The sequence below is a fragment of the Carcharodon carcharias genome, chromosome 20 (genome assembly GCF_017639515.1).
Source record: "Carcharodon carcharias isolate sCarCar2 chromosome 20, sCarCar2.pri, whole genome shotgun sequence".
In the NCBI taxonomy this organism is placed as follows: Eukaryota; Metazoa; Chordata; class Chondrichthyes; order Lamniformes; family Lamnidae; genus Carcharodon; species Carcharodon carcharias.
Window position 1 is genome coordinate 60,843,500 of NC_054486.1, and position 23,764 is coordinate 60,867,263.

The 23,764-nt window shown below is 38.7% G+C and overlaps 1 protein-coding gene across 1 annotated transcript in view; it reads left to right on the plus strand.

Moving 5' to 3' along the window:
- The window catches only part of exoc5 (exocyst complex component 5), an 84,070-nt gene that overhangs the window by 43,722 nt on the left and 16,584 nt on the right, over window positions 1–23,764 (plus strand). The window contains exons 5-13 of the mRNA XM_041214880.1: window positions 1,832–1,896; window positions 2,376–2,404; window positions 2,795–2,904; window positions 5,258–5,302; window positions 5,468–5,608; window positions 8,917–8,999; window positions 11,513–11,722; window positions 17,747–17,894; window positions 18,130–18,238. Coding sequence (XP_041070814.1) covers window positions 1,832–1,896; window positions 2,376–2,404; window positions 2,795–2,904; window positions 5,258–5,302; window positions 5,468–5,608; window positions 8,917–8,999; window positions 11,513–11,722; window positions 17,747–17,894; window positions 18,130–18,238 — 940 coding nt within the window. The remainder of the gene's footprint in view (window positions 1–1,831; window positions 1,897–2,375; window positions 2,405–2,794; window positions 2,905–5,257; window positions 5,303–5,467; window positions 5,609–8,916; window positions 9,000–11,512; window positions 11,723–17,746; window positions 17,895–18,129; window positions 18,239–23,764) is intronic.

Here is a 23,764-nt window from a genome sequence, read left to right on the forward strand (position 1 = left end):
AACTGAGCTGGAGTTCAACCGTCCTCACTGCAGAGATCTCAGAATGCTCAATCACCTCCACCCACAAAACATAGTGATTGTTCACCCCCTTTCAATGAAGAAGCTCCATCCCACAACTGAGAAACTGCACCCACTTTCCTTCCCATTACCTCCCACCAAATATTGTATGCATACTTGAGTGGACATCATGCTACTCCCTCTCCCTGACTATTGCCACCACCATCATCACTGATGTGAGCAGAGATGTCAGATGCACCATTCTCCTCACATTGACAAAGGAATAGGTTCTAATCCAATACCACCTAACCCTATTTCTCCCTTCTAAACCTTTCTTCCCACACCATTATTTTTCCTTATCTTCACATTCCCCTCACCACTGAAGAAAAGAGCCCTAGCCTAGTGTCCCACTGTCACCACTATCTTATGTTGTTCCCTCTGTGTGACCGTGTCTATCTTCTGCCCCAACCTCCCACCCTCCTCCTCCTGTCTCCCCCTTTCCCCATCACACTCCTACTTCATGCTGGTCAAGTTAACTATCCACTTTCTAACCTGCATGACCTGAATACTGGACTTGGTCTTAACACAATAAGTGTAATATCATGGGACATTGATTGGTATTTTAATATAATTCCAGTATCCTTTAGTAGTAATATGAGCTAGCTTAAGGTGATACAATTTTCACTGATCTTAGCATCCTAAAGTCTAATTAGCATCATTTCATAGTGGAAGTAGAGCAATTAAGACTTAATGAGGTTGCATTATTATCACAAATTTAAGCAATTTCATCTGGAAGTAAATCTTACCCCAACACAGTGCTATTATGAGTTTTGCTGCACTTTGTGTTATAGAATGAAAAGCTTGCATTTCTGTAGCACCTTTCATGATGTCCCAATAGTGTGCTTTGCAGCCAATGAAGTACTTTTGAAGTGTAGACACTGCTATAATGTAATTACCGTTGTAATTTCTTTTTCAATGAACATCACTATTGGGATTGTTTATACTTAATCCTTCCCTGGAATGTTCATTGTTTCCATTTACTCAAAGCTTATAGTTAGAAGGAAGTTGAGCATCATGAAGATGTGGCACATTATATTGATTTTTTTATTTTTATTAATTCATGAGATGTGGGCATTGCCTGCTAGGCCAGTATTTATTGCACATCCCTCATAGTCCTTGAGAAGGTGGTAGTGAACGACTGCCTTGGACTGTTGCAGCCCCATGTGGTGTAGGTATACCTACAGTGCCATTTGGGAGGGAGTTCCAGGACTTTGATCTAGCGTCAGTGAAGGAATGGTGATGTTGATGACATGAAGGCTACTCAGTGTTGTACATGACTCCTAATTCACAAACAGAAAAAACAGTACTTGAAGTCATAAAATAAACTGAAATACTGTTGTATTTGTTTCTGCACAAGAATTAAGAATAATTAAGTACTGATGGTTGACTCAATGCCATTAGCCTTCAACCTTTTATAAACAGTGTACATTTTTATGATGCTCAGCTTGTGAACCCCTCTAATGGACAATTGGACCTAGTGAGGTTGCAATGGAAAAGCATTAATATCCTTCATTATTTGTGTGCAGATTGTTTTTAGCTCTGTTTCAAGCTTTTGGTTTTATTTTGAACCTCTGAATTACGCGTTGGAGAAAATAATCATAGATTGTTTTCTTCACTAACCATGTCCTTTTTGAGGTACAAACTAATGGATCCTTAAATTTAGCGAGCCAGTTTTATATTTGTGCTACCTATTGGAACTCTTGATTTTTTTGAAGCTAAGGATGAAAAAAAGTATATTTTACTTCATAGTTGAATGTTACATTTTTTTCTTCAGATTAAGGAGGCAGCTGATATAATTCAGAAGCTGCACCTCATTGCTCAAGAACTGCCCTTTGACAGGTGAACAAACCATTCAAAATAGTATTTCATTATATAACGCTTAATTGGTAGATATTTGAATGAAATTCACAAGTAATTACTTATTAAAATAGGATTTAAAAACATAAGCCATGTTAACAAAGTAACCATATGCAGCAGTTAAGTTTTCTCTTACCTGTTTCATGTAAATGGTTTTCAAGGTTCAGTGCAATGATATATTGAGACTGAAATGCTTAACCAGTAAGATCATGAGTCTTTGTTTCAAAAGTGTTGATTCAGGATAAGGAGATCTGTTATGGATCCAAAAGTTAATTTATCGTTTCTGAGTCTTGTACTTTTTAATTTAAATTTATGATTGCCTAAAAATATCTCAAGGGTTCATCAGACGTTTGTTGAAAGTTGTCACTTTATTGAATATCCAATAAACGTTAAAGGATAGAAGTAGATGATCTCTTATGGGGTATTTCTCAAGTTAATGGCTCTTTTTTAATTCCTCCTAGGTTTGCAGAAGTGAAGTCAAAAATTGCAAGTGAGTTCTTGTAACTATATTTATGTTCTGTCACTTGTAAGGAAACTCTCCCAAATTGGCATATTTAAAAATGCAGTTTGGATGTTCTCCCTGTGTGCCTTGAAACTTTGTAGAGACTAGAAGTTAACTTTTTGTAGTAAAATACTACAGTAGGTTGATGAGAAGTTGAATTATGTCCAATAGTCATAAAACAGATTAGTTTACAAATCTTTGTGCTGTATTGTGATTGGAAGTTTTGCATTTTGATAAGTACAATAATATTGCTATCTTAAAAATATATAAAATTTTCCTATCTAAAACCTGGGAGTTTATTACTCAATGATTTAAAAAAAAATGATTTTTAGACCCCAAGTACCAAACAAAGTAAACGAGGATTTATGACCTTTCTAGGTAAATATCATGACTTGGAATGCCAGCTGATTCAGGAATTTACAAATGCACAGAAGAGAAGTGAAATTTCCAGGATGCATGAGGTTGCATCGGTTTTACTCCATTTTAAGGTATTAATTTTAAGTTAACTGATTGTCTAACTGTATGTACTACTAAAGCTGGGTCCTATGAGTTAATCCGTGGAAACAGAAAATTGAAATTATTAAAGAAATTTGCACAATATATTGGAATTGAACTAAGTCCAAAAGCTCCATTTTATTTGGCTAACTCAAGGCTATTTTGTAGCTGTTGGAATATCTTAATTGAAACCTGTAATAACACTTGAGTCTGCAATTGATACAGTTCAGGTCATCACATATTATGCACATCCATGACAACTCTCTCTTTCTTCTTACTCTTTCCCCCACCCCCCCTTTTCATTGTTTAGAGTCTCATCAATTGTGATCACTCAAGTTGTATTAGTTTGCTCTTTAGTACAGTTTGGAATGTCACGGGCAAAAATATCAAGTTAAGCCTAGACATTTAGGAAGAGTTGAGACCAAGTTAAAACTTTAATGAAGGCATTAAAAGACACACAAGACAATTTAGTTGGTAAAGTTAATCAAGATAATTTGATGTTTTATAATATTTTGATTTTTTTCCATACCTAGATCATTTCAGTTAGAAAGGCAAAACATTTGAATGAAAAAGCAATCAGAGAAAACATTTTAGTGTCTCATAGCTGTGGTTAGTTTTACTTCCTCTTTCACGTGGTGTCTGGGATTTAAGCCCACGCATTGAACACTCTTCCTGATAAACCATAGGTAAATTTAGGTTAATCCTTTACCACTATACTATTTACACATCTTTCTTGAAATAATTTCCATATTTACTTTTAGTATACATCAGCTGGTCTTTATACCTCTGAGATCATCTCTGAGACACTTTCTTTCAAGACTGAAAACTGAAGTATATCTGATTTTTTCTCAATTCAGCCCTCCAACACTGGAGATGTCTCATGTCACCTCATTTGCAAGCTCCCTTCACTTTCAAGCCCTGAATCTACATTCTTCTTCTACATTCCCCAAATTTCCCTGAATCCCCACAGGTTTGAGGGATTTTCACAGTCTCTGTTGGATGTCTCTGAGGTCAAAGAAGTTAATCAGGCTGGATCGCCCCTTCTGAGCCAAGGTTGAATGCTGTTCATTTATTATAGTACAGATAGTTCTTGAGTGTGCTCCTGATTTTCTATTATTTTACAGAAAGTGAAACAAAGCTAAAGGGTTTGTAGTTGCTGGTACCTGTTTTGTCAGCTTTTGTAGGTGAGAATGGAGGTCTGTTTCCAGTGTACTGGAACCTTGCCAGTATTCAGTGATTCACTCATGTTGATTATCAATACCTCCTATATCACCTTCCTAGTTTCTTGCCATGCCGTGATAAATACCATCTCCCCTGGAGATTTTTTTTAGACTTTTTATCTTGTCTATCGCATCATTCATTTTGCAAAGGCTACCTCTATTTAGGAAGAGCATATTTTCACTTCCTTTGTGAATACTTGGAGGAAGTAATCATTCAGAATGTTTACAATCTAGTACTTGTCCTGCTGTTTCTGACACAATCCTTGGCTACTGTCATCTTGGTAAAGAATTTAAAATTTCTTCCTGTTATGTTTCACTTCTGAAGTTATGTTTTTTGTTCCAGGGTCTCTCTCACCCTTTGATTACCTTCTATTAATGTGTTTCAGTCTGTGCTATCTCTTTCAGTGTTGATTTTATATCTATTTGTTTGTATCTATCTCATCAGATTTAATATCAACTATTTCATACTCCTCACTTATTTTAATCTCTTGTCTTTCAATTCTATTTGCTTACCTCTGACTGATTTCCAATTCTTGCCTACTTAGTTCCATCTACTTCACTTGCTAAATCTTATATCTTTTGCACTTTCATTTCTACTTCAGTCTCATTCATGTTAATTTCAATCTCTTCTATCTCCTATCTGCTTCAGTCTCACACACCTATCTCATTCTTGTCAGCTTCTCATATCTATCAACTTAAACATCTACTCGTATTTATAAAAGGCAAAATACTGTGGATGCTGGAAATCTAAAATATTAAAATAAAATGCTAGAAATACTCAACAACTCAAGCAGCATCTTTGGAGAGAGAGAAAAATGCATTTATTGCCTGATCTGAGTGTTGCCACCATTTTCTGTTTTATGCTTCTTTATCTATGTCAGCTTCGCGCGTGTGTGCATGTGCATGTGATGTATAACTCAGTTGACCCTGCAAATAAAATATGGATGTTTTACTTGCAATTGATTTCTTTAAATGGGTAATGAAGGGACATTCACCATTCTTCATAGGAACCCATTGCAATCAAGAAACTAAGAATTATATTTTTTATAGAATATTTGCTTTCCAGTTTAATCTATATTTTTCATTTATACCTTTTGAAATATGGTATCTATTTTCTCTCTTTTAGGGATATTCTCACTGTGTGGATGTATATATAAAACAGTGCCAGGAGGTAATCTGTCATAATCCATCTTTTTGTGTGGTTGTTTCATTTCTTTCTGTTAAATGTTCAAAATTTTTTTATTTGCAAAATGTATTTTGAACTGGACTATATTACTGTAATATCTTAATCTATTGGATTTCATGATTTGTAATATTTAAATTTTTTTCTGTGTAGGGTTCATATTTCAGGAATGACTTATTTGAAGATACAGCTACGTTATGCCAACGAGTAAATAGAGAAGTTCGTGAAGTCTTCAGCAGCCCAGAGAATGTGATGGCCAAACTTATACAAAACATTTTTGAGATTAAACTTCAGGTAGAGTTCTACTATTACACATTACCATTTTAAATTGAAAACCCTAGCTGGGCGACCATCTACTCATACCCCAACTGATGCAAAGAATGATTATAGCAAAGATAGAGGCTATTCGACCCATGGTGCCTGTGTCAGCTCTCTGCAAGAGCAACTCAGCAAGTCCCACTCCCCCACTTTTACTCCATAGCCCTGCAGTTGTTTCCTCTCCAAATAATTACCCAATTTTCTTCTGAAAGCTTTGGTTAAATATACCTTCACCACACACTCAGGCTGTGTATTTCAGATCCTAACCACTTGTTGCAAAAAAAAAGATTTTACTCATATCGCCATTGCTTTTTTTGCCATTCACCTTAAATCGGTCTCCCCTACTTTTCTATCCTTCCACCAATGGGACCAGTTTTTCTCTATCTACTCTGTCCAGACCCATCAGTATTCTGAATACCTCTATCAAATCTCGTCCTAATCGTCTCTTCTTCAAGGAGAACAGCCCCAGATTCTCCAATCTACACACTTAATAAAATTCTTCATCCCTGGAACTGTTCCTGTCTATCTTTTCTGCACCCTCTCTAATGCCTTCATTTTCTTTCTATAGCGTGGTGCCCAGAAGCGGGCACAGTACTCACTTTGAGGCTGAACTAGTGTTTCTTGTAGGTTTATCGTAACTTCCTTGCTTTTGTACCCTGTGCCCCTAATTATAAAGCCCAGGATCCTGTATGCTTTATTAACCACTTTTTCAGCCTACCCTACCACCTTCATAGATTTGTGCACATATACTCTTGGCCCCTCTACCCCTGCATCCCTTTAGAATTGTACCCTTCATCTTACATTGCCTCTCCTCATTCTTCCTATCAAAATGAATCACTTTACAACTTCTCTGCAATAATCTCAGCTACCCTTTGCCCATTCCATTCTTTAAGTTTATCACTATCCTCCTCACAGTTCACAGTTCTTCCAAGTTTTGTCATCTGTAGGTTTTGAAATTGTACCCTCAACTCTGAAATCTAGTTCATTGATATACATCAAGAAAGTAGGAGTCCTAAAATTGATCCCTGGGGAATTCCACCTTTCTCCAGTCTGAAAAACAGTTCACCACGACTGTTTCCAGTCACTGTATCCATGCTGCTACTGTCCCTCTTCCATGAACTGTAATCTTACTGACAAGCCTGTTGTGTGACACTTTATCAAAATGCCTTTTCAAAATCCACATACACCACTTCAACTGCATTACACTCAACAGCCGTACCAGTTATTTATTTTTTTTGATATGTATGAACCTGCCTTTGCCTTAGATGTTGTACCAAGGAGAAGAATTCTTTTCAGGCCCGTTGACTGCAACAACCTGATAGAAAACATACTTATTATAAAAGATAAGCTTCTGACCTCACATCCGTGCCATCATCAAGAACACCTACTTCCAGCCCCATAACATCCTGCAGCCCCTTCCCTGTCTCAGCTCATTTGTTACTGGAAACCTTCATCCATTGTTTTGCTACCTCTTGGCTTTTGATTCTCAAATGTTCTCCTGGCTAATCTCCCACTTCCCACCCTGCATAAACTTGAGGTCATCCAAACCCTTCTGCCCATGTTCTAACTCGAGTCAAGTCCTGTTCACCCACCAAACCTGCGCTTGCCAACCTATACTGGCTCCCAGCGCCACCATTTCAATTCTCATAATTGTTCTCAAATCCCTCTAGCCTAATTTCACCTCATCTCTGTAAGCTCTTCCAGCTCTACAACTGTCTCGGGTCTCTGCACTCCCCCCTCCCCTCCCCCAACTCTTTTTTGACACTCCTTATAAGCTATTCCTTTGACCAAACACTTGGTCACTAGTCCTAATATCTCTGTAAGTGGCTTGGTGTCAAATTTTGTTTAATAACGCAACTGTGAAGTGCATTGGAATGTTTTACTATGCTAAAGATGCTATATAAATGCAAGTTGTTTATTGCATCGCTTAATTTGGATAAAATATTCAATATTTAATTTTTGTTGCTGACTGAAGGAACCTCAGTCCTATCTTTGTCTCTCCAAATAGTCACCTTCTATGTCAACTTAAATTTTATACTGCAACACTGGCTTGTGTTTATATAATGCCTTTCATGTAGTAACATCCCAATGTGCTCCACAGGAGTGAATTTAAAAAAAAATTGACAGAGAAATGAGGTATTATGACAAGTAACCAACAACTTGGCTAAAGAGATAGGATTCGAGGAGTGCCTTAAAGGAGAAGAAAGAAATTTAGGGAGAGGTATCCAGAACTTGGGGCCAAAGCAGCTGGTGATTGTGGAATGAAGAAAATCAGGGAAACGCAAGAGGTCAAAATTAGATAGTAAAAGAGATCTTGGAGGGCTATAGTGCAGAAGGAACATACGGAGATGGAGAGCAACGAGGCCATGGAGGAATTTGAAAACAATAGAGAAAAGTTCAAATTGAGACATTACGAACTGGGAACCAATGTAGGTCCACATGCATAAATATAATGGGTGGACAGGACTTTGATTGAGTTCGGGTATGGGCAGCAGAGTGAGTTAGGGGACAGGTAACAGAATTTCGGATGATCTGAAGTTTACAAAGGGTAGAAGGTGGGAAGCTGGCCAGGAGTGTGTGGGAATAGTCATGTCTAAAGGTAACAAAGGCATGAATGAAGATTTCAGCAGCTGATAAGTTGAGGGGAGTTAGACAGACTAACAATGTTACAGAAGTGGATGTCACAGATGTGGGGTCAGAAGCTCATCTCAGAGTCAAATAGGATGCCAAGGTTGCGAAATGTCTGTTTCAGCCTCAAGGTCAGGGAGAAGGATGTAGTCAGATGCAACGGAATGTAGTTTGTATCATGGACCGAAGACTGGCTCCTATATCATGGCATTGTCTTGACTTGCTATGCTTAGTGTCTGCAACATAAGTATGTTTGTCCTGTATTTCCAAAAAAAATGCTCTAAATTGTAAGAGTAGTAAACATTTAGCAATTTAGAAATTTGGTTGAGGAATCTTGTTGACGTTCAAACCAATTCACTTCTGTGACACACTGCCAGCCTTTAGTTATCCTGACTTGTCCCTGGTGCATCAGTACTATTGCTTAGTAAGGCATTTAATTAATTTGTTTCTCAAATGTAAATTAAAATATTAAGCATTTTGCCACTGTTTGTAATTGCAGTTAAATTTTTCACTGCAAAGGTGATTATTTGCTGTGCACTTATACTGGTGATGTGATTGAGTTGTGTGCTGCAGTCAGTTTGTTGTCACTGGTAGTAGCTTATAAATTCAAAAGTTCTGTTGAGTTGGAAACGATTGTGCTTTGCATATCTGTTTAGAGTTTCATCCGAGATCGATTAGAAGAATGTAAAAGATCTGATGCAGAGCAATACTTAAAGAACCTGTATGATCTGTATACAAGGTAAGATGTTACCAGCTTTTTAAGTATAAGAAACTCATACTTATGTTTCAAGTATTGTGCTTAAAATAACATTTCTGGCTCAGCAAAAATAGATGTTTTTAAGTGTCAGCCATTGACTTCAACAAATTAAGATATTGCTTAACATGATGCATATTAGAATTCATATGGACATTGATCTTTGTTTTGGGATAATAGAATAACAACTTTCAAAAAATTTAAGCCTCATTTTGGCTTAAAATGCAATTTTGCCAGTAGTTTGATTGCTATACTGTATTGAGATCAGTGACATTTTCCTTAAATGAAGTGATACTTTTTATCTCATCTTGTTATTTTCTATGATACAGTATTCCATTGTATTTGTAGGGTTGTCTCGGCTACATTGTGGAAGTAACTCAATTTCAGAATGAATGTAGAGCCTTTCATAACTGCAGCCATTGAAGTAGTTTTAAAATGTAGTCATTGCTGTAATGTAGGGAACACAGGCAATATGGGCAAAGCAAGCTCTCACAAATAGCAATGTGATAATTACCTGATAATCTTTTTTGGTGATGTTGATTGTCTAGGACACCAGGGAGAACTCCCCTGCTCTTCTTTGAAATAATGCCATGGGATCTTCGACATCCACCAGAGAGGGCCAACAGTGCGTCGGTTTAACGTTTCATCCAAAATGGGCAGTACCTCAAAGTGCAGCACTCTATCAGTATTCAGGCAGCCTTCATTTTTTTTTGTGCTCAAGTTCTAGAGTAGAACATGAAGAACTTAAGAATGCTGCCAACTGAACCACCGACAGAAGAACTAAATGCTGAGCATTTGCTCACTGTGCAAGTTTGATGCTGAAATAGGGCGCATCAAAGCTATCCTCCAGGTTTATGGCCACCCCGATTAGATCATTGTTTGCTGTGCATCCTACATAGTCATGAAAGAGCCCAATGTTCCATTTTTGGATCTGAAAAGGGTCCAGTCTAGCTTGTATTACCATGGAAGGGTAAGGTATCTCAAACATGAAGCAACTGATGAAGCTAGCCATTTCACACTGCTACTATGCAGTAGCAAGTTAAGTAGTATTTTCCACTAACAAGATGTTGCTGCCAAGCCAAAAGGATGTTCTGCATAATGTAGAAGGAATTTCACAACTGGTGCTATGCCAGGTATGTAGGCTATTCATCCCAATGATGAGTGGATTGTATCAAACGGCACATCCCTTTGGCGGTTCTCAATAGGCAGGGTACTGACCATACGCAACCAGCTTGCAAAACTCAAAAAATAATGTCAAATGTAAGATGTGATTCCTCGAATGGACAGCACTTGCTGAACAATCTTGAGTGTGCTAAGAATTACACCAACAACCAATTTAAGATTATCAGTCAGGCTTGCAGTTCACTTATCAGCTCACTTACAATTGATAGAAGCTAAATATTTTCATACACGGACTTGCTCTTTGCAGGCATAAGGAACATGTTCAGGCATTGTGCCTTTGTTGAGTTAAACAAAAGGGTGGAGGACAGTGGTTCCCTGGTGCATTCTCCATGGCAAAGCCTCAACCAGTCAGAGTCAACTTGCTAACCAATCGGCAGCCTTTTCTCATGGAGCATAAATTGTTGGCTCCTTTGAAATTTGACGTTCTTGTCTGTCCTGATGAGTGCAAGCTGAAAAGTTTTAACAATGTGTCTCTTTTTTCAGCAATACTACAGCTGAAAAGTTAATTCAAATTAAATTGCAAGCATGGAAGAAAAAGGACAGTGGTTCAAAATAGTGAGAAGAAAATTGATGTCAAAGATTTTCTTCATACATAGTGACCATTATGTAGAATGGACTTCCAGATAGAATGGAGAAATTAAAAATCTTATACTTATTTAAGAAATAATTGGATGTTGCAGTGAGGGACATGTAGGTCTTTCTGGATGGCTGACCTAAGGTAAACAGCCTTCCTTGCCTGTGGATGTCTTGTAGCAATGACCTCTGCTACTTGTTTGGGAATTATTTCAACATCAGCACTTGTACTGCAGTTAAGAAATTTGAGTACTAATCCCTTTCATTCAGGTTGATGGCTGCACTTAAAGCTGCTGTTTCATAACTTGAAAGCCAGTAAACTGCTTTTGTACTTGCACATTTTGCCTGAATTTCCTTCTGCTTTCCTTGGTATATGATATATGTATCATTGGAGAACAAAACCCAAACACCAGACTCTTGCAAGACTTATTTTTAATAGATTACCCCAGAGAAGCGTAGTGGCACAGCATGTCAATGCACTACACTAATATACTGTGCCTTCAATTATGGAATACAATCATGGCAGTATTCAAAAATTATGCATTTAAATCTCAACTGAGCTCTCTGGAGAACATGTCAAGCTGAGGTAAAATATGTCACAAATGGAAGGGAAACATGAAAGTCAAATCAGCTTGGTTTAATATATATAAAAATGCTATCTAACATTTCGTTGAATGCCATTGGTAGGGGTTTGAGAGCAGGTAATAAATATAATTTTTTTTTGTGTTGTTTCTGCCCTACAGGACCACAAATTTAGCAAGCAAGTTAGCAGAATTCGACCTTGGCACTGATAAACAGACATTTCTGGCTAAGATGATCAAAGGCATTTTCATTTCATACCTGGAAAATTATATAGAAATTGAGACTGGGTACTTGAAAAATAGGAGTAGTATGGTGTTACAACGTTATTACGATTCCAAAAATCATCAAAAACGGTCTTATGGCTCTGGAGGGTAAGTGGATTACTTAAATGAAGCAAATGATTAAGAAATTGATCATGGTTTTTGGTATTTCCTGACATTCTCATCATTTTTACCTCAGATACCCTTGATTATTGGTACCCTAACTTTTAGATTGGGTACAGATTAACAGTTTTGAGATGGCATTGAGACTTCAGCTCTGAAATTAAATCACTGACATAAATTGAGTCAAGTGTGGATGCTAGAATTCTGAAAAGAACAGGAAGCACTGGAAATCTCGGCAAGTCTGGCAATGATCTGTGGAGAGAGAAGCCTGACATTTCAGGATGGTGACCTTTGGTTAGAACTGGAGTGCTTAGAGATGTATGTTTTTAGGTCAGGCAGGGCAAATGGAGCGAAGGCAGGAGATATTAAATGACAAAAGGGATGATAGTGAAAGGCAATGAGAGGTAGCAATGGGACAGCTAAAGAAACAAAAGCTGTCCAGAGGAGGTACAAATGGGAAGGCAGAATTGCCACCAACAGCTACCATACTAAAAAAAAGGACAGAGGTTATGATCTGAGTGCATGAGGTGATAATTTGACTGGTATTTTAAAGATGAAATAAACCAGGCAATACTTATTAAGTCTTGATAACTGACCAACTCTTGATGAGACTGACCAGCGCTCCCTGTAATGTTTTATTGTATATGGCCAGTTCATCTCAGTGTGTAGTACTGTTAAATTTTTAGTGACCATTCTTGTGCATTGCCTTAAACAGGACAACTTACGAGTGGTCTTCTCAAAAATCCAACCCTTGACCCTGCAATCATTGCAAACTACAGTCCCATCTTCAACGTTCCTTTCCTCTCCAAAATCCTTGAACATATTGTCGCCTTCCAAGTTCACTCCCATCTTTCCCAGAGCTACAAGTTTGAATCCTTCCAAACAGGTTTCTGTCCCTGGCACTGTACCAAAACAACTTTATCAAAGTCACAAATGACAAAGGTAAACTTTCTCTTCTCGTCCTTCTCGATCTGTCTGCAGATATGGTTGACCACACAACCCTGCTCCAGCATCTTCCCCACTGTTATCCAGCTGGGTAGGACTGCTCTCAGCTAGTTTCATTCTTATCTAATCAATCCAGAGCATCATTTGCAATGGTTTCTCCTCCTACTCCTATGCAGTTATCCCTGGTGTCCCCAAAGGATTTATCCTTGGCCCCCTCCTATTTCTCGCCTACATGCTGCCCCTCTGCAACATCATCTGAAAGCACACCGTTAGTTTTCACATGTACACTAATGACCCCAACTCTACCTCAGCACCACCTTTCTCAACACCTCCAATGTTGTTAAATTTTTGGACTGCTTGTCTGACATCCAGTACTGGATGACCAGAAATTTCTTCCAATTAACTATTGGGAAGATTGAAACCATTGTTTTCAGTCCCCATTCCAAACCTCCGTTCCCAAGCTACTGACTCCATCCCTCTCCCTTGCAAAAGCCTACAGTTAAACCCATCTGTTCACACCCTTGGTGTCACGTTCGATTGCGAAGTGAGCTTCCAGTCGCATGTTCATGCTGTCACCAAGACTGCCTATTTCTACCTCTGTAACATGACCCAACCTTGCTCTGCCTCAGCTCATCTGCTGAAACTTTACTTCAGACATTTTTTTTCTCTGGACTTGACTATTTGAATGCAATTCTGGCTGGTCTCCCCCATTCTAATCTCCTTAAATTTAAGGTCATCCAAAACTCTGCTGCCTATGTCATAACTCGCACCAAATTCTAGTGGTCTATCACCCCTATGCTCACTGACCTACATTGAATCTTTGCGAAGCAAAGTTTTGATTTTAAAATTCTCAGCCTTGTTTTCAAATCCTCCATGGCCCCCCCCAACTCCGTCATATCTCTAATTTCCTCCAGCCCCCAACTTGCTGAAATGTCTGCACTCTAATTCTGGCCTGTTGTCTATCCCCAATTTTAATTGCTCCACCATTGGTGGCTGTGCTTTCAGTTGCCTAGGCCCTAAGATCTGGAGTAGGCCCCCAACACCCGTCCGTCTCTCTAACTCACTTTCATCCTTTTAAAGCACTCCTTAAAACCTATTTCTTTGACCAAACTTTTTGTCATCTGAACTAATATATCCTTATGTGGCTCAGTGTCATACTTTCTTTCCGAATGTTCCTCTGAAATGCCTTAGGGCATTTTATTACATTAAAGGTGCTATATAAATATAAGTTGCTGTGATTTTGTTGCATGTTACGTTCTGAGTTGCTGTGCATATGCGTTCTTTAGAGGGAACATTGGATGTGACTAATCTTTACTGACAATATTCATAATTGATCACTGATTCTGGAACCAAAGATTAGTTTGCTCAAAATATTACATGGTTTGGACTTCAAGACTGTAAATTTCTTAAATTGTTGTACTCTAAAGGTTATAGATTGCAATAGATAATCTTTCTAACCTTATCAACATAATTGAATTCAAAGTAATCTAGTTTTTTGAAGCAAAATAATGGTAGTACATGATCTCATCAAAGCTGCTTCAATGATAAATCATGTGTAAATCAGTTTATGAAGCCTGTAGCAAAAAACTGAGTGATGTGTGAAACACAATTTCAGATGATGATTAAACTGGGTCATACTCATCTTGTGAAAACAATATGCAGTGGGTCAATCCAAAAGAATGGTTTGGTGATTTCATTTCGCTGTCCTCATATCATTTCCCCCCCACCCCCCCCAGATGGCCCATTCTAGAAATTGTTTATTACCACATCAATGATCATTTTCCTCCTTTAAAAAATGATTTTCGATGGGCCTTATAGCTTGAGTTGGTAACTGTCAGTTCAGCAAAGTAAAATATTTCCTGAAAAATTGTTCAGTTTTACATATTACACTTTCTGGAGCAAATCTATGAAGATCTCCATATCCCTCTCTTCGCACTTTGTTAATATGCTTATTACGCAAGTCATTTATATCGCAATCAAACAATTTATCAGATTCATACAATAAAGGTTTCTTATCTATCATAGGCAGCCATTTACAGTGCCAATTTAATGATTATTTTGGTGACTGAGTTTGCTTCAGGCCTGACATCCAATTTGGATTTCACAGAAGAGTCTAGAAACCAGCTTAGCTTGTCTATACATGAAGAGCATTTATGAATTTATCTAATTAAATACCATGACCTGAATGCACAGCAGGTGCACTCCATCACTATACCCCCTTTTGTAATGCTTGGTATGTCTGTACAATTACATAATTAAATTTAAGGGACAGTGCTTTGAAAAAGCATTTGGAAATGCAGTACAGTGAAGTGTGAAAAAACTAATTTGTAATTTAGTGTAGCTGATTTTTTTTTTAAGTTGTCTAGTTTGCTCAAGTGTGTTCTATTAGCTGTATACATCGAAGTTTGTTTCCCCATATTAACCTCTCTACATTCTGTTGAATGGAAGAGTTACTTCCTTTTAGATGAAAAGTTAATGTTTTGATTCAGCACACACAAAGCACTAACTTTCCTTAATGCAATTGCCACTAATTGCAGTGCTGCAAAGTCACAGTGAAAAATGGCTGGACATTTGAGGCGTTAGTGTCCTTTGGTAAACCTACCCCATATATACTTTGATTCATCCGCAAACATTGTAACTTGTCACCTCTGTTTCAAACTACTTCACTTAATTTTAGACAGACTTCAGAACTGTCGAGCACATTATCAAAGATTTCTGTAAATGATAAACGTTGTCTTTTAAAACACTGTCAGAATCACAATTAAAACAGCATGCAAGCATATTTTGCATTATTAAAGTATTTTTTTGAAGTCCGTGTAGTGAACTGTTTTCTGAACACCTACCCCGCCATTCTTGTGGGATATGATTTTTTGAGATTTTATGATTAAATTTGTTGAATGTTAAGCTCTGTTGGACTGGGCAAAATTAGAAGAACTTTCAATCAGTTCCAGGCTGTTTTGAAGGCATTTACAATTTCAAGATAATTTTTTTAAACCAGTATTTTATTCTAATTTCACTATAATTCATTTTTTAAGATTCATTTTGTTTATCTTTGAAGTAATTGCTCATGATTAAATTTCAATTTTTTAACATTTCTAAGTCTAAGCTAGGTGAACGCTGCGTATAATATTGAATGTCAGCGAGCATCTTGAGAAAGGCTGCTGGAGTTGAAAGATAGGATCATCATTTTTCGAAAAGCTCCTGATCCTCACTAATTTCTTTATTTAATTCTGGCTTAGGTTGGCTCAAAGCTTTGGAGGTTTGAATGATCAAAGTCATTAACTGCAATTGTAGTCAACCTGAGGAATGTTAGTAGAGATTGATTCTCCTTGCTGAAGACTCCCCCAAATGCTCTGCAACTTAGAGTTGGCTTTGATTTCTTCAAACTGCACCAACCTCTTCTTCTTAACTGGCCATACACGAAAAGCAAAACTACTTTGTAATGGTGCTGAGTCACAAATTCCAGCATCAAACATCAAAATTCATTGTATCTAGCAAACTGAGCCTTAGCCTCTAAAGCAGCTAGTCTTTTCTAGTCAAACTTCCCAGAGTGACCCTTGAAAATCTTGGTAACTGCAGCGTCTGTCTGCTGAAGATTAGAAATGTTAATCTATGGAAGATTGATTAGTTCCACAATTGTTGGGCAAAGATTTTTGGGATCCACATAGTAGTTACCCATTCAACCCTGTGGTTGAAATTTTCTATCTAGAAATTAAGTGTACTACTCAAAAAATTCTTTCACCCAAGATTGCTGATTGAAATGTTAAGTGAGAGAAGTGTCAAACATGGTTGTAGCATCTAGGTTAACAACAGGAGTAGTTTTTCAGATCCATCCGTTATTGGCACCCGGAAGAAGAATCACAGATTCATTTTTCTGTTTACCACCTACACACTTTCTGTTTCAAAAAGTAGAGTCCCACCAGTATAAGCTTCTCGAAAAGACCAGCTTCATCAACGATGAATTCATCATTCATGAGGCTGGCAGATTTGAAGCAATGCAAGCGGAGTTGATGAAATTTCAGTTCAGTTATTAACTTCTCTTATCATAGAACCATAGAAAAGTTACAGCACAGGATGAGGCCATTTGGCCCATCTTGTTCATGCCAGCCCTAGAACACCCAGGTGCCCTTTCTAATCCCACCTTCCTGCACCCGGCCCATAGCCCTGCAGCTTACAGCACGTAAGGTGCAGATCCAGGTACTTTTTAAAAGAGTTTAGAGTTTCTGCCTTTCCCACCAACTTGGGCAGTGAATTCCAGGCACCCACTACCCTCACTTTCATCTCTTGATCCATCCCAGTTGACTAGGAAGATTGCTAAGCCTGATTTCTTGTGCAATTTTGGATACTTTTTTTCTTCAATAAAATTTGTTCTGAAATTCTGGGGAGATTTTTATTTCACACAGGCTTGAACCATTCAAGAAATTCTGTCAATGTTCTCAAATTTAGAGAAACAGCTGTTTCAGGTATTGAAGTTTCCATATCTGCCTTATTTCAAAGCAGAATCCCCCCACTGTTGATTTTCTAATTGTTGCTTGAGTGACACCATTATTATAAAATGACAGCCACTATGGTTGACAAAATACTGCACTGAAACAACCTCTCCTAATGGGAAGCCCTACTTGTAAGATGGAATAATTATGAGCAAACTATTTCAGCAGGACATTTTGTGGTCATGTAAACTTATAAAAGTAATGAAAGCTTTTGAGCCCTACACACTGACAGAGCATGAGAGCTGCACCCTGGCAGAGATTGTGTATAATTCTCACGCTGAGGGCTAAATAACCTGCAGGAAATCTGCACAGGCCAAGAATCAGTAATTTTGTGCACTGAACTCACTTTACAGACGTAATAAAAGCTATTTTTTTTTTAATGATGCACTACAGATGATTACAAAATGTTGCAGACCTGGCATCGGCATAATGATAAGTGACTCAAGATTACGCAATCTTGACTTTATTGGCTAATGGTATACTTTTATATATGTTTGTCTTCTATAATTTAGTACAATTGCAAATCTTGTAAATTGTGGATGATTTTGTGGAATAATAATGTATGTGTATTTTGTAGGATTCAGGATCTAAAGGAACGAATTCGCCAACGTACCAACTTACCACTGGGGCCAAGTATTGACACACATGGTGAGACTTTCCTGTCACAGGAGGTGGTTGTCAATCTTTTGCAGGAGACCAGGCAGGCCTTTGAGAGATGTCACAGGGTAAGAATGTTATAAAAAATGACTACATTGTACTGAATTTTTGGGATTGGATCTATGTGGTAGTTTTCCTCAATTGGGTTAAAAATAGTAGAATATCACTTTTCATGGCTTCCAACCTTCCATTTTGAAAGCTGTTGCAAGAGGTTATTCTGAAAAAGTTTTTCTTTATGGCAGCTCAATATAACTATTATATTAAGAAGTGCCCACTTTTACTAATTCTTATTTTTTTTTATAGCTTTCTGACTCTTCTGATTTACCAAAGAATGCTTTTCGAATATTTACTATTCTCGTGGAGTATTTGTGTGTTGAGCATATTGACTATGCTCTAGAAATTGGACTTGCAGGTAATTCCTAGTAATGGACCTTCCATTAATGGAAGTTTCTCTATGGATGAGTTAGATTTCTTTATTTTCTCTAAATTTACGAACAACTAACTTCCTTTCCTAGCCCCTACTTTAGCTGATATTGTAAGTGATTTATCACCTTGGGCATTGCCTAACTTCGTTTTCAAGTTTATTGTCTTTGCTGCCTCATCAGATAAACAGCTTTGATACTTCTGCCCTCACTAACTGCTGTAACGTCTCCAATTGTCCTTTCTTCTCCAAAATCTTGAAGGTGTTGTCATCTCCCATTTCTTCTCTACCTCCTTGTTTAAACCACTCCAATCAAATTTCCATCCTTCAGACAGCAATACAGTGGCCCTACCAAAGTGATGGAATGGCGTATGCTCTGATGAGCTTTTCACATCTTACCTCTCTGCAGCCTTTGGCACTGTTGATCATATGGTTTTTCTCCAATGCCCTTTCTTGAATTCTGAGCTGTGTGAGACTGTTCTTAGCTTGGCCTTACTTATCTAAACTTGTTTAAAGCATCTCTAATAATGGCTTGTCTTCCTTCTCTCTTGGTTTCCTTGGCACTATTCATGGTTCCCTTCTGCTCATCTGCATGTTCTCCCTTGGTGATATCATCTGAAGCCATGGAAACCAACATCCATGTATATGCTAATAACACCCTACTTAACGTTCGCTATCTCTCAACCTTTGTGTTGTCAAACTGCTTGTCTGAGGTGCAGCCCTATACTTCCCTCCATCTAAACACTGAAGAACAAAGTCATTGCCTTTAGCCTCAGCACCCTTGCCATTGACTCCATCCAACTCCCTGACCATACTTGAACCGAACTAGGCTGTTCGCAACCCTCTGCATTCTGTTTGAACCCATATCTAATCTCTGACAAGGATTACCTAATTTAATCTACATAACATCAGCTGCCTCTTCCCTCCTTCAGCCAATATCATACTAAAACCCTGATCCATGCCTTTGTCACTTCCAGACTCAATTGCTCTAATGTTCTATTGGCCAATATCCCATCTTAATTATCAACATCTCCAAAATTCTGTAGTCTTGTATGTTATCTTGCACTGAGTTACACTACCCCTATCCTCACTGACCGGTGCGAGTTCCAAGACAGTTTTAAATTTAAAATTCTCACCCTTGCCTCCAAATCATCTTGTAACCTATAAAAACCAACCACACCAACTTCCAGTTAAACATAGAAAATAGGAGCAGGAGTAGATCATTCGGCCCTTCAGGCCTGCTCCGCCATTCAATATGATCACAACTGATCCTCTATCTCAACATCATACTCCCGCTCTCTCTCTATACCCCTTGATGCCTTTGGAGTCTAAAAATCCATCTATTTCCTCCTTAAATATACTCAATAACTTGGCCCCCACAGCCTTCTGTGGTAAGAGAATTCCGCATGTTCACCACCCTCTGAGTGAAGAAGTTTCTCCTCACCTCAGTCCTAAATGGTCTACTCTGTACCCAGAGACTGTGATCCTTGTTCTAGATCCCCCAACCAGAGGAAACATCATCCCTGCAACCAGTCTGTCCAGCCCTGTCAGAATGTTATATGCTTCAATGAGCTCCCCTCTCATTGTTCTAAACTCCAGTGAGTACAGGGCTAGCAGACCTAATCTCTCTCATACGACAATCCTGCCATCCCATGAATCAGTCTGGTGAACGTTCGCTACACTCCCTCTATGACAAGTATATCCATTCTTGAGTAAGGAGACCAAACCTGCATACGCTTGTCCAGGCGTGATCTCACCAAGGCCCTGTACAGCTGCAGTAAGACATCCTTGCTCCTGTACATGAATCCTCTCGCAATGAAGGCCAACATGCCATTTGGCAGCTTAACTGCTTGCTGCACCTGCATGCTTGGTTTGAGCGGTTGGTGTACAAGGACAGCTAGGTCCCTTTGTACATCAACATTTCCCAATCTATCACCATTTAAATAATACTCTTGCCATTCTGTTTTTCCTACCAAAGCGGATAACTTCACACTTATCCACATTATACTGCATCTGCCATGTATTTGCCCACTCTCTCAACCTGTCTAAATTGCCCTGAAACCTCTTAACATTCTCACTACTCACATTCCCATCAGCAAACTTGGAAATATTACGTTTGGTTTCCACATCCAAATCATTGATCCAAATAGTGAAAAGCTGGGGCCCAAGCACTGATCCCTGCAGTACCCCACTAGTCACTGCCTGCCACTCCAAAAAAGATCCATTTATTCCTACTGTTTCCTGTCTGTTAACCAATTCTCAAACCATGCCAATATATTACCCCCAATCCTATGTCCTTTAATTTTACACACGTTAACCTCTTATGAGGGACTTTATCAGAAGCTTTCTGAAAATCCAAATACACCACTTCCACTGGTTCTCCCTTATCTATTTTGCTAGTTATGTCCTCAAAAAAACTCTAGTAGGTTTGTTAAACATGATTTTCCTTTCATAAATCCATGTTGGCTATGTCTAATTTCATTGATATTTTCTAAGTGGCCTGTTATCACATCCTTTATAATAGCCTCTAGCATTTTCCCTACTGCTGATGTTAGGCTAATCTTTCACATAGTTAAGTATCCCAAGAGGCTCCATAGGAGTGTTAACATAAAATTAGATACCAAATTACAAGAGATATTAGGCCAATGACCAAAAACTTGGTCAAAGAGGTATGTTTAAAGGAGAGTCTTAAAGGAGGAAAGGAAGGTTTAAGGAAGGAATTTCAGAGCTTAGGGCCTTGGTGACTGAATGCACAGCAGACAATGACGAAAACAGAGGATGAGCAAGTGACCAGTAGGAGGTTACAGAAATATAGAAACATAGGAACAGGAGTAGGCCATTCAGCCCATTGAGCCTGCTCCACTCTTCAATTAGATCATGGCTAATCATCTACCTCAACACACTTTCATGCGCCATCTCCATATCCCTTGATGTCACTTGTCTCCAGAAATCTGTTGATTCCTGTTCTGAACATGCTCAATGATTGAGCTTCCACAGCCCTCTGGAGTAGAGAATTCCAAAGATTCACCGCCCTCTGAGTGAAGAAATTCCTCCTCATCTCAGTCTTAAATGTCCTACCCCAAATCATGAGATTATGCCCGCTGGTTTTAGACTCACCAGCCAGGGGAAACATCTACATTTACCCTGTCATGCCCTATAAGAATTTTGTAAGTTGCAATGAGGTCACCCCTCATTAGTTGAAACCTAGGGAATACAGACTCAGTGTCTCTGATTCCTCGTATGACAATCCTGCCATCCCAGAGATTAATCTGGTGAACCTCCATTATATTTCCTCTATGGCAAGTATATCCCTCCCTTAGATAGGGGACCAGAACTGTGCACAATATTGCAGGTGTGGTCTTATCAAGGCTCTATACAACTGCAGCAAGAAATCTTTATTCCTGCACTCAAACCCCCTTGCGATGAAGGCCAACATACCATTTACCTTCCTAATTGCTTGCTGCACCTACATACTAACTTTTAGCGACTCATGAACAAGGACACCCAGGTCCCTTTGAACACCCACACTTCCCAACCTCTCACCATTTAAGAAATATTCTGTCTTTGTTTTTTCTACTAAAGTGAATAATTACACATTTATTCACACCATGTTCCATCTGCCATGTTCTCACCTATTCCCTTAGCCTGTCCAAGTCCCCTCGAGGCCCCCTTGCACCTTCCCACAACTTAGATTCCCACCCAGTTTGGTGTCATCAGCAAATTTGGAATTACAATTGTTCCCCACATTTATATAGATTGTGGACAGCTGCGGACAGTGTACTAGTCCTTGCAGTACCCCATGAGGAACAGCATGCTATCCTGAGAATAATCCATTTATTCCTACTCTCTGCTTTGTCTGCTATTCAATTCTCAATCCATACTAGTATATTTCCCCCAATCCCATAAACTCTAATTTTATTTATTGATCTGTGTGGGGCCTTATCAAAAGCCTTCTAAAAATCCAAATACACCACATACATTGGTTCTCCTTTATCAATGCCACAAGTAATATCCTGAAAAAAACTGTTTGTCAAGTATGATTTCCCGTTCATAAATCCATGTTGAAACTGCCCAATTTTACCCTTCTTTTCTAAATGTCCAGTTATCAGATCCTTAATAATAGATTTTAACATTTTCCCTGCTGCTGACATCAAACAACAGGTCTGTAGTCTTCTGTTCTCACTCTCCCTCTCTTCTTAAATAGTGGGGTTACATTTACAACTTTCCAATCTGCAACAACCTTTCCAGAATCTATAGAATTGAAAGATAACCACCAATGTATCCATTATCTCTCTAGCCATTTCTTTCAACAATCTGGGATGAAGTTCATCTGGTCTAGCGGATTTATCAACCTTCAATCCAGTTAACGTTTCAAGTGCTACCTCTTTACTAATACTCATTTCTTTTAGTTCCTCAGTTTCACAAGCCCTTTCATCGCCTAGTATTTCTGGGAGCTTTTCTTTATCTTCTTTGAAGACGTGCAAAGTAACTATTTGGCTTCCCTGCCATAGGGAGAACGGGGCCATGAAAGCAAAGATGAGAATTTTATAAAGGTGGTGTTGCTTAATTGGAAGCCAATATAGGTCTGTGAGCACAGGGATGAACAAGAGTTGATGAGGGTTAGGACATGGGCAGTAAAGTTTTTGGATGACCTCCAATTTAGAGAACATATTCCCCAAGGACCTCTCCTTGCGACTGTTTCCATTTCTCACCTATATGTTACCCATCAGCAACATCATTAGAATAGCCAAGTCTAGAGGTAATGGGCATGGATGGCGGTTTCAGCAGTATATTAACTGAGGTGGGGCAGAATTGGGTGATGTAACCGAGGTGTAAATTGGTGTCTTGTTAATGGTGTCACCTTGTGTCAAATATGATATCAAGGCTCAGCCTCCGATAAATGCCAGGGAGAGAGATGGAGCCAGTGGAGAGGGAACAGAGCTTGTTTCGGGCCTGAAGACAATGACATGAGTCTTGCCAATATTTATTTGAGGAAATTTCTGTTCATCCAGTACAGGATATTTGACAAGCAGTGCTGGTGGGGAGTGAAGTACTGATAAGGTAGATTCAGCATACTTGTGAACACTGGTGCTGTGCTTTCAAATGAGGTCATTGAGGGGCAGCATGTTGACGAGAAATAGGAAACGGCAGAGTTAACAGTGCAAGAGCAGGAAGGAAAGCCATTGCATGTGATTCTTTGTTGATGGCTGGATAGATAAGAATAGAAACGGGAGTGCAGTCCTACCCATCTGGATGACTGCAAGGGATTGGAGGAGAATGGTGTGATGAACTTTGTCAAAGGCTGCAAACTGGTTGAGAAGACTCAGGGGAATAGTTTATGACTGCCATAGTCATATAGGATGTCATTTTTCCCCCATGCCTATTCCCATGATCTCTGCATCCCTCAAACATTGGCCTCTTGTGGACTCCTGAGTGCTTTCAGTTGCCTAGGTTCCACTCAAACTCCCCCCATCTGCAACAAACCTGTCTAGCTCTTTTTCCTTTCTTAAACTCATC